The sequence below is a fragment of the Rhipicephalus sanguineus genome, chromosome 7 (genome assembly GCF_013339695.2).
Source record: "Rhipicephalus sanguineus isolate Rsan-2018 chromosome 7, BIME_Rsan_1.4, whole genome shotgun sequence".
NCBI classification, from domain to species: Eukaryota; Metazoa; Arthropoda; class Arachnida; order Ixodida; family Ixodidae; genus Rhipicephalus; species Rhipicephalus sanguineus.
The window spans coordinates 172,415,393-172,427,444 of NC_051182.1; the positions used below are offsets into that span (position 1 = coordinate 172,415,393).

Below are 12,052 nucleotides of genomic sequence, written 5' to 3' on the forward strand. Positions count from 1 at the left end.
AACATGAACTTTCCATTCAATGTATTTACAGCGCTAGCAGCAGGACACAGAAAAAGACACGAGCAAGGTGACAGGTCGTGGTGTCACCACATGTCACGTTCGTCGTGCATTTTTGCTTGTCCAGTTGGGAACTCAGCGGCTACACCGAAGATGAATAAACGCGTAGCGGGTGCTTTTCTTGGAACTTGTTGGTATGAAAAAAAAAGACCCGTACAGTATTCACGCCATCTACTCGATAAGAAGAAACAACATGCTCATGAGGAGGGCAATTAAAAAAAATCATTGCAGCCGCGTGCACTCTTGCAAGAGTCCGCATTGAAACCACTAATAAATGCACCGCATTTTTATTGCGCACGAAGCTGCCGTAGTAAATGGCGTGTAAGATGTCGTTGATGTTATTAAATAATGGTTATTTCATATTTTCTGTGCTTGAAGAATGTAGCGCAGGCCTTTTATTATCAGGGGGGTGCGCACAGAGCCTTCAACCAGTAGAATATTGAAGGAACGCAAACTGAAAAAGAAAAAAAAAAACAAAAAGGTCCACATGGCTAGCCGGTAACACGCCATGTTACTTCAATGAGAGGACTTTTCATGCCTTGCACAGTGATTTCCCGCAGTTCGCACACCTTCTCTACCACGGTATCAGTGCCTGAAAAAAAAACGATTTATATAGCCAACCGCTCTTGCCACGTTAAGCAAAAAAATACTGTAATGAGTGCATATGACCATAATTGGACATTTTTGGAGCTATTAAAGAAGAACGAAGATTTAGACGGGGCCGTAGTCTAGCAATACGGACAGATTGCAAATGTCAATTAATGGACTTCTATCATGGCGCAATCATCACATAAGACAAAAATCTACGAAGGATGTGCTAATGAGTTGATTACTGTACGTAATTGTGGAAGTGACGTGTTTGCAAATTTACGTTGCATCTCACTTTTGGGTTTAAGCTAAAAACAGGAGGACCTCTAGTTTCCCTGTTATAACCTTACTCCACCTTGCGGGGTTCCGAATAACTTATGTGCCATATTTACGGTCCATGTGCTTCGGGTTGTAGAATAATTCGCCCTCGCACAGCCAAGTCGTACCATCCTGGTTAGGCCTAATGCAAGAGCGACCGGTACCAAAAGGCGTACTCACAGATTCGATACCCGGGCCAGGCAACATCTTTTGACAACTAGGAAGCTTCATATTCTATCAAATCCGTGCGGATTTGCTTGTAGGTTCGTGCTACAAACGGGCGCATGTCAAGTTTCCATTTCATGGCTTGGCAAGGTAAACTAAAGCTCTGCATTATAGCGTAGAACACCTATCTATAATAATTTATCAGGATGACAAATTCGGTGCATCATGTAGTACGTCTTCATGATCACGAATCCCTCAAAGGCGGCTCAAACCAGCACCGTCAGAGTGCGGGCCGATTTTCGTATATCAGCTTATCAGTACTCTATACGTTGGTTATGACGTTCCTATCATATAAGTGCCACTGTAGAAAGATGAATCAATCCTGCCTTTCTAAGTTTGCGCAGTGCACATGCGTCATCTTGACTCTCCTGCGCTGTTTCCGCTTTGTTCTGCCTGTGCTAGTGCAAATCGCAGGAAAATGTGCAAACACGTGCACATTGCTAACACGGTTGTGCTCGTAATTGCACAGACCTTTCCTACTTGTATGCGTGTTTAATGTCTTTTTTCTGATCACGAGATTATTAGCCAAAATTCATTAGAACAGGATGATCTTCTTGCTTTAAGAAAAATTATTTTAACGGGTGTTACGGCTATTCTAACGAACTGTTGCGCGTACTCGGGTATTTGTTACATGTTAACAGTTTAAAAAAATTCCCGCAGAAGACACCGCGGCAATGTGTACATTTTTTTTTTAATTTTTCCATGTTTCATATGTATGAAACTTGACAGGCTCGCAGGTCAGAACGAAAACATTTTTATAAAATTACTTACCAAAAAGTTGCTTGACATTATCATCCGAGACATTCTTCGGCAAAGCTGAAACAAACAACAAAAAAATGTTCGAATGTGGACACATCAGTATCATTTCTGGAGCTACCTATATTATGGCACACGTGTTCTGAAACCGAGTTCGTGTAACAGCAACGAACTCTACAGTGATTGGGACAAGTTCATCAATAAGATGCATTTGTAATAAAAATGTTATGGTAGCGATAAATCAGTCGCCCGGCTGCCATGAATGTAGTACACACTGAATGAAGCTATCTTGCATCTGTGTAATTAAGAGATCAAGTTCAAACAATTTTTCTTAACACACGCAATATATCATTAACATGAGAGCGGCACACGCTTCTTTTAATGTGGCCTCGAACAGAAAGCCGAAGTGAGCACTAAAGATCACGGGAAAAGATCGCGGCAAAGATCAGGGAAAGATCACAAGTTTCCCTAAATATCACAGGAAAGACAATGAACAGATTTCTCTAGCATTGCTGGAGCCGCGGGAGCTGCCGGCTCACTTTGTCTTTGCGAAAGCGTCAAGCGGATGAGGTACGAAGACGATGAAGAAGGTGGACCCCTGGCGCATCAAATGTCATGAAAAGCTTCTGCGTAGCGTCGCCAGCTGCTTGGAGCGTGAAAAATGTGAGGTTCGTTCGACTCATGCTACTGGTAGGTGTTAATGATAATGATATGTTAATGACATGTTAATGATATATTGCGTGTGTTAAGAAAAATTGTTTGAACTTGACCACTTAAGCAACCTAAAGGAAACTTTAGTTAAAAGAAATTACCCACATGATGCTCTAAACAAGGTCTTCAACGAAGCATGTCAACTAGATAGGAAATCATCACTAGCTCAAAGGGCCCCCGTAGCACAGCCTAACCAGCCGCCAGCATTTATAACCAAATACTCAAATGCGCTACCAAACATAAATAATATCCTCCGTAAGTATTACCCAATACTGGCAAGCAACGAGCACCTTAGAAAAGCGTTTCCCGGAGTACCAAAGGTCGTGTATCGCCGCAATAAAAATTTTAAGGACATGTTAGTGCACGCAAACGTAAACCCTCATTCTACTGCCCACATAACACCTTGTTCTCGTCCAAGATGTAAGACTTGTAAGCACCTTCAAGATGACGTTATAGTTAAAAGCACCGGAAGTGATTACGTCCATTTTTACCTGCACTAGTTCAAATGTTATCTACATGATCGAATGTTCATATTGTCAAAAACGGTACATTGGCGAAACGGGACAACCTGTTAATGTTAGATTAAACGGGCATCGCGCGGACACAGCGAAAAAGTTACCCAAAGCAGTGGCACAGCATTTTAATGTAGCAGGTCACAACTTCGAAGATCTCAAACTTTACATACTTCAGTCAAACTTCCGGTCCCCAAGAGACAGAAAATATACAGAGTCATACCTTATTCACAAGTTCAATACACTCCAGCCAGCAGGCATTAACGTTTCTAAGGGGGCTCTTGAATCTATTCGGTATGGTACATACACAACGAAAACGAATGAGAGTTAATCCCTTCTTCTAGGCATTTCGAACGTACTATTGTTAAAATGCCACGTGCTTCCATTGACAATCATTCAGTGAAACGTACATCCTCCCAACCCCCCCCCCGCCCCCCGCTTTTTTTTCTTTTTTTTCTTTTTTTTCTTTTTTTTCCCGCGTTCCTTATACTCACCCGGTCGTCGCGGTGGCCTCCTCCCCCTCCCCCCCCCTCCCCACCCCTTCTCCCCTCTTTTGGAGAGAACACGAACCATATACACACGATAGCTAAGGAAATCAGTCCCAGCCTTGAAGAAGACAAGTCCACTTGTCGAAACGTTGGCTCGAGCACCCACCCCCTGTTTACGGATTTTTTCATGGCAGGTGAGAGTTACGTGGAAAAGTTGCGCAGTGGAAGACGCGGAGCCAGGGCCTAGTGCATCGTTTGGCAGTCCGAAGAAGTATGGATTGCCAGAGGTCGATCGACAATCACGAAACCCAGGCACGACAGGCACAATGGGTCGGAACGCTAGTGGGATTCTGAGTTTGCGCTTTAGTATTGATGGATTGTCACTAAGGCTTTCATCTTCGAGTCACCATAGCGGTAGTAATTTTTAAAACAATGACAGACATTAAAAGTGGGCGCGGCTTTTATAAATTGCATTGGTGGTCTATTTCGGTCGGAAGTTATATGTATCAGCTGCCGCTACGTGTCTGAACCTGTCCAATATAAACTTCGTTCACATAGCTGCTGAACAACGCCGCGACCTACCTTTGCCGCTCAGAACAGACAGTCTGCACTTTACACCTTTCCATACAGATGTTAGTCGCTTTACAACAACGCCTTACCCGACGTGGTAGCTTAGAACGTAGAATGTCGCGTCTCTATGCTTGAGGCTGTGGGGTTGATTCCTGGACACGGCAACCGCGTTTAGGTGAGGGCGAAACGCAAAGAACACCCGTGTGCTTAGATTTAGGTCCACGTTAAAGCATCCTATGCGGTCGGAATCTGGATGCCCCACTGCGGCGTGCTTCATAATAATATGGTGATTTTGGCACGTAAAACACCAGAAGCTCCTACTACAATGACACCTTGTATCGCTAAAACGTCTACCTTGATGGTGCCGTGCTCTTGCTTTTGCTCCTGCGCTTCTCTGCGCGGATGCTTTTGAACAGATTCATGGTGCACAAATTGCCTTACAACTAGTTATGTGGCGAACGTGTAACGGCATGCACCGGTTACTCTTGTGACCTGGCCTCTACCGTACTGCGCGACAGTGATTTGCGGCATGTGACCTCTACAAGAGGCGCAAGCCGCCTAAGGTATTTTCTGCTGGTAGGCTTAAGTCTCCGAGAGGCAAATGGATCATAGAGTATTTCAATAGGCTGAATTCAGTCCGCTGAAGTACAGAATGAGCCGTTTTTCCGCGTTAGACCACATGTTAGTATCATCCCCATGTGACGCCCGGTTATAGAGGGACTGCAGTCGATACTGACTGTGCAGCGCGGTATGCCGTCAAAGTATAATAATAATGATTGGGTTTAGACGTCCCAAAACCACGATATGATTATGAGGGACGCCATAGTGGAAAGCTTCGGAAATATTTACCAGCAGGGATTCTTTAGCGTACACCTACGTCGAGTACACGGACCTATACTATTTCGCGTCCATCGAAATGCGGCTGCCTCGACCGAGATTTGGTGTCGAAACCTACGGGTCAGCAGTCGAGCATCGTAACCACTAGGCCACCGTGGCGGGTGTACGCCGCCATACGAACACTCCCAATGAGCTGCACTACTAATTTAACGGATTTGTTCTTCATGACGGTACGCTGCGCCACGATGCTCCTCGTCACTTTTTCGCGAACCACGGCGGATCTATCCTATCCAAAGTGCTGGACGACCTCCTCCGTTCCTGTTCAACCTAAAACAGGTTTACTACAGCGTACAATATGAAACAAACGGACGCACCGTAACCTGATAAGCATGCTTACTCTCTGCGTCTTTGAGCCACCGCGACAGAGAAATATGCTTGATTTTTAAAATATTTACCTATTATTCTTCGCAACACCACAAAGCTGACTTATTAATGTTTTTCTTACTCCGCAGTTATGACCCACCGTTACCCGTGGGCATCACAGCCTAATTTGATGCAGAAGCATCGACCGCCGCGACATCTATCAGGTGGCTAGGGATCTTTTATTAGTCTCAGAAGTTTACCAAAATTTTGGTTATAACCCCCGAGACCACACGGTGCATTTCCCTCCGGGTTCACTGGCGTTTCTGTGGTCGCGTAGCGTTTTTGTATATATAAACTAGACACCTGTACATTTTTCTTGGCCCCTATCACTTCATACGAAAAGCCACTAACGTCAAATATCAGGTCGCTCCGCTGAATCTTATCGGTCGGCGACTGCCACATTTAGAAGTGGCGCACCTCATGTTTGGAGTCTTAAGCTGTACCAGCGAATACGGTTTGAGGCGCCATCATCCACCTGGGCTAGAAGCAGCGGGACGACGCTTCTATCCCCGACGAGTGATGTCGCGGGCGAAGATAGCATGTAATTACGATGTCAAAGTTGACAGCGTAATGCTGTTGGATATTTGCAGCGTTGTACGAGTTGCGCCATTAAATATACGCGATGTATATATTTTCTTCCACGTACCAGTATTTATGAATTTTCATGTCATAACTAAAAAGTTCAACCTTACTTCACTTTTTTAACAGTTGTTGCTTCAGCTGGCCGTGTGTTATTTTATTGAATCTACTGTATCCATGTAATATCTTACTCTTGTAGAGCTTGCCTATGAGGACATAGGCACCATTGGTTCTTTATAATAGAATGACGCAAGAATTACCTTAGTTGCGGCGCCACTATCCTCGTATACCGGTCAGCCACTTATTGCATACATTCTTACTTACCTTGGTAACTTTCATCGTCGTGCTTAAAGGTAGTTAGGAGGTAGGTGTACCCTGGTGCCAGCAAAGTGTTCATCAGATTCATGTACCTGCATGTTGAGGGAACTCAGAATTGAGCACAGAAATGACAGTGCATCGTCACTACGGCACTCCCAGCAGGTAAGCATATATTTCCCTGCATGAGTACTGCGTTTACGGTTACAAGATTTGACTAAAGAATTGTGGAATGCATTATATTGGATCTGGGATCACAAGTGTTGGAGATTGGGCAAGTTGGTTTGTCGTACTTGAACTGGTACAGCGCATCACGGAAAAGACGAAACGGCAGAGCGCGTCACAAAAGGGCAAGCGCTCCGCCCTTTTGTGTGGGCCGGCTCGGCCGTTTCGTCATTTCCCTGATGCGCTGTACCAGTTCAGGGACCTGGGACGCTGGCAGTTCTTGCAAACATGAAAGAAATAACTAGTTTCTAATCAGCCCTACTATCCTACCTTACTGAGCAGTCCTTCCATCACTAGCTGTATTGTCTATTCCAAATTTTCATTTATTTTATGTATTTTTATTCTATGTATTATATGTATTGTCTGATTCCAGATTTTCATTTATTCTATGTAATTTTTTTGCTAGATGGTACTATATACAGATCGCAACTATTGTACTCTACCCGACCTTGCATTACTGAACTGTGTTTGCTTTTTTTACAGTGTATTTGCGTTATGTTTGCTTGTTATTGCATTTTTATTTTTCCGTGTATTTGCTGAACAAAGTATTGTATTTCCGTCCTACGTAACGCCCGTTCTCGGGCCCTTAGGGGTCAATAAATGCAAAAAAATGAAAAATATGAGCGGGTACCTCTTTGTAGCTTACTATTCACAGGTAATGTGTGAAAAATGCATTTTGTTTTCTCGCTCACATGATCACAGATTAAGCAATAGCGGTGACGCGCCACGTGCTGCAGAAAAAGCATGGCTGATCCCTCTGTCATAGGAATCGGTATAACACTGAAGTGAAATGTGTCTTCACAGACGTAGTTGAGCGTTTGTTGCGCATTGTTTCGCCCCAAGTGCGAAGGAATGAATGCTATAACAACAAGTTGTAATGTCACGCGAAGAACGGCAAGCAGCTCGAAACTTGCGACGCGCTGCTCAAGTAGAAAGGACGCACGGAACGAACATACACAGGATGAGAGCGAACTGTCACATTTGTAACTTATTTCCGCGTGAGCACCGCGCTCCTTTCACAAAAGCGGCCGCTGCAGCGCGCGAAGTGACCTTTGTGCTCTCAACGCAAGACGTACGAACCACCGCGATCACCTGATAAGCGCACGCACAAGCGACCACGCCCTGTAGACGCGGGCGCTCGTCGCGACGGCTACGACCTTTCAAGCGCGCTCTTCGAGCCCTTCGCGCCAACTCGCTAGTGATAACGCTGTAACACAGATCTCTTGAGTACAGCCACCGGCAAATCGTGTATATAGATAGCTCGCCGTTAGCATTGCAAAGAACGTGCCGTCCGTGGCCGAATCGTCTCGCGCTGCGCGCTGCGGATCGAGGGGTCGTAAGTTCGACTCCCGGTGACGGAACTTTTTCTCCTGGTTTTTTTTTTCTTTGCCCACTGTTAGTCTATATTTTACAACGTCATATCCTGACGGAAATACGTCAGTGGAGCCGTCATGGACCCCCTGCATAAAACACTTCTGTGTTAAAATATATATATGTGCTTCAAGAAATTCGAAGTTTCATTAACGTGTGTAAGGTAAAAGTGAATGGGCACAGCATCTCGTTACCTACAACACTGTGCGGTATCTTCGTCTGCGTACACCTGCTGAAGCACCCTGGACTGATGGCAACGACCCAAACTCGACAGCGCTACTTCAGCCGTGCGACGACAAACACATCGGGATGGGGGCGTGAACACAAATGAATGACGACAAGATTTAGCGATTTAATTAGAAATAAAAAAATTACGACAATACCGCTCTATTGACGTCGTTTTCACTGGCGGGCGTTAAAGAAGGTGGTGTGGAATTGACAACGTGGGAAGGCTAGAATGGGCATTCTGGTGTGATGGCGACATTATGGCGTAAGTTAGCTCAGTGGCTACAGTGACTACAAAGGCGTGATCACGACTCTACCCAGATGATAGTTTCGCCTCAATGACAGGGTGTGTCGAATGAGAAGGAACGCAACGATGAAACGACTGCGACGGTGAGGTAGCACAGGGACGTTCTGCTGTGTTGAGGAGACTGCCTTTCAGTGACACGAATTTTCTACCGATATGTTCTACTTTGTGTCCTAAACTTTAGCGTAGTTCGTACAGCGTGACGTACCTCAGCCGATGTTCCTGGGACTCCATGATACACAGTGTGGCCCGGTCGAACACCACATCCATTTTTCCTGGTTCGGAACTAGAAGGCCGATGAAAACAGGAGCGTAACAAGCGTGACGTGAATGTAACGAATAGGAGCGTGACGAGAACAGCAAGCGTAACAGAATTGACAATGACATAAATACGCTCGTCAGGGGGCACTTCGTTCGTCTTGCGCATCTTACATTGTTACTTGCGAATTTGACATGTCAGTATCACGCCTTGTGAACTGTTTTATTTTTATTTTCTCTTGGTTTCTGTACTTAAAGCATTGCGATAATTGTCATGACGATCCTTGATACAAATGAGCACAAACCAACACATCAGTTGTTTCAACATGTGAGAGGATTGTGAGAAGTTTCTTATCCCTGGAGTTGGACAAGACAAAAGTTTTAAAAATACAACGATGCATCAAAACTGGAGCAAATAATCGCTATCTTGACACGGCGGAGATGAAATCTACGCAAGGAACATTTGTTGCATGCGCAAAGACAATTCGAAATTTTGACAAGTTGGAATACATATTTTGCAGTTTCGTTTTGATCGCATTTATTGCACCGGTAGCCATGTTTTTATCTCGAGTACCGCAACGAAAGGAAAATCAGTACTATATATTACTTGAGATGTATACTGTCGCCTGTTCGTGGTCGTTACTGGAAATTACAACACTTTGACGAATGAAGCTGCAGAAGCTCGTTTTTGTCGTTTTCGTGCTATGATCCATTGAATTTATCACACGTTATGATTATTTACACCAGTATTCACACTCTTGTGGAGAACTGCTGAGGAGAATGGCGACAACAATGATAGATCAAGGAAAATGCAACTCTAATCAAAGTGCACAAGACGGCGCGAGGTCAAGAGCTGGTCTTTGCCGCTTTTCTGCTCAGTTGCGGAAGCACCATATATAATCCGATAGCCCGGCATCAATCTAGATTACAGAATTCAGCTTAGGCCATGTTAACTCGGCACACTGAGATTTTAACAGGCTCGTCATTCATAATTGTAGGGCTAATCCATTCATGGACCAAGTCTCGCAGCTTGCGGCTGCAAAGCAGCGTTCACTGTCATTGAAGCTTATGTGAATGTTACCAGCCCAATTCGAGGTATATGAACTATACGAGACAGGTATGCAGACTCAATCGCACGCGCTTACGCACCGCGTGAGCGCGTTGCTGACAGCCTCTTTGCGACGTTTCTCCTACATAAGCATCAATCGACAGCAGCTCTACCTTAATCCCATGACCTGACTCTTTCCTCACTACTCACGAATTTAGCCTTTCGAATTTAGAGGGATCCTAAAATGGATTTCGAAATTTTGTGAGTTGTTAGGCTACATCATCATCAAATCATTCGCAGAAAAAATTGACTGGCGCAACACGTATCAAGGCAGCTACGGGCAATTATCTGTGCGTCCCCTTCTAAGCACTGCCTTTCCTACTGGACTCTAAGTCGTCGCAAAGCAGTCGCTGGGGCCGGCAGCGCGCTCGACGAAGGCTAAGATCACGGTGTGGTTGAGGGCTGCTCCGCCCGGTTCCACAACACTACCAGGCCTTTTCCATTTTATTCTGTACGCCGACAGTTCGAAAATGCCGAGTATGTCGACAGACAAAAAGTATTTGAGAACAATGGCGTGTAGTTACAGCCCGATCTTACAGCAATGAGGTGTAGACAGTGGGGTGTAGTTACAACCCTAGACGCATGGACCCTGGTGTTTCTTGGATAGCGGGAGCCGGAAGCTCAGTGCAACGAGGAGCTGAAGCGACTCCGCTTCCAAGTTGCCTCACATGCCCCCTAAAATGCCGCAGCTTTACAAGTCACCAATCACTACATATGCAGGAAACAACGAAGCTAGGACAATTTATGGTTTCCGAGAAAAGAAACCTCGAGATAAACACGGTCACGCAACTCACGTCAACACGGAACACGTTGTAACACAGGCAGGCGACTCTCACTATCAGCGGCAGGCTCAGTGACGTATAGCGGGCATATTTAATCAGATCGGTCGCCGGTGCTACGTCTAACGAAACATTTGTGGAACGGCATCAGAATGGAGGCAGGAAATCGAAAACTCGTTCGGCTTAGCGCTTCGATCTCTAGCAATTCGCATGTGTAAAGCCTTGTAACAAATTAGGCGCCTGATGCAGACAACTTAAATTGGTCTGCAAATGATCCTTAAGACTTGCTTCACAGGTGTAATACCTTTGTACACATTCGTCGAAAACATTTTAGGGTTCCTTTAGCACGGCGCCCAATTTGACAGCGATGGTTACACACAAGCAGGCGCGGCAAAAATTGATTACCCAACGGCACACCACCCAAAGCACGCCCTCAAAGCTTCGATTCTGCTGCTTAAGTGGACGTGTGACGGCCAGGCCCTTAGCCAGGATTTTTTTTTTGGGGGGGGGGGATACTTCCGGAAAACCTTGACTATATGAGAGAAACACCAATTGTCACTATTTGCTTTTGGTAAAAACACCTACTTCACCAAAATTTCGGGAGGGGGGGGGGGCGGCTAGTTCCCGTCCCCCTGGCTACGGGCCTGTTGACGGCCATACTTGATATGCGCGCTTTGTGTAAGCACAACGAACAATTAATGCGCTGCGCGGCAGTAGAAAATTGGTATGCCAGTGAATAACAAGAATACTGGTTTCCGGCTTAGTGCTGCGGTCGGCAGTAGGTGGCGTACTGTTAGGCGGCTCGGACAGACAGTTTGGCTCGCAGTTGCGTGCCCCGCAAACTTTTGTGATTGGCTGTAATTAGAGCATGTGCCCGAACACCAAGGAAATTGAAATTATGTGCCGCATCTTTCAGGGAAGCAGTATACGGAGAGCATTTCCGCAGCTATTCTAGAAATAAGTATTTTTCTTTTGTCAGGAAAACTAAGACGACTTGCGAACATCTGTCTGTGAATAGGGGTAAGAGGCGCGTTAGCTGCGTGGCATCTTCGTCGGTCGAACATTTCTCGCGCCAATGCAATGGTGCACGCTCTTTTAACTTCGACCTTAATATTGAAATTCGACACAGCAACTTCCGTATGCGTGCGATACTTCCATACGAACAGAAATAAACAGTGAACGCCTCGCAATACTTGAAACACTGGGACTGGACGATTCTGAAGTTTAATCTGGTTGCTTCTGAAGTGTTGCTAGGCTTCAGCTATAGGCTCGTCATGACACGGTTGTCTAAACTCCAGAACCACGCGTTCGCACCTCTCACAGATCTACGGACACGTCGTCGTTGGCGTAGGGCTTCCATCGCTTCGGGCTCTTCTCGCAGCCTTCGTTGCCTTTCCCGTTTCC

General features: G+C 45.5%; 1 protein-coding gene across 2 annotated transcripts in view; it reads right to left on the bottom strand.

Moving 5' to 3' along the window:
* LOC119400542 (thiopurine S-methyltransferase-like) overlaps positions 1–12,052 on the bottom strand; it is a 164,220-nt gene that overhangs the window by 106,885 nt on the left and 45,283 nt on the right. The window contains exons 6-9 of one of the 2 annotated variants that reach the window (XM_037667604.2): positions 8,713–8,790; positions 6,389–6,474; positions 1,960–2,004; positions 204–649 (exon numbers count right to left, since the gene is read on the bottom strand). In XM_037667604.2, coding sequence (XP_037523532.1) covers positions 549–649; positions 1,960–2,004; positions 6,389–6,474; positions 8,713–8,790 — 310 coding nt within the window. In that variant the 3' untranslated portion in view covers positions 204–548. Of the gene's footprint in view, positions 1–203; positions 650–1,959; positions 2,005–6,388; positions 6,475–8,700; positions 8,791–12,052 lie in introns of those variants that run through there. The other variant, XM_049418115.1, reaches the window with a different exon arrangement.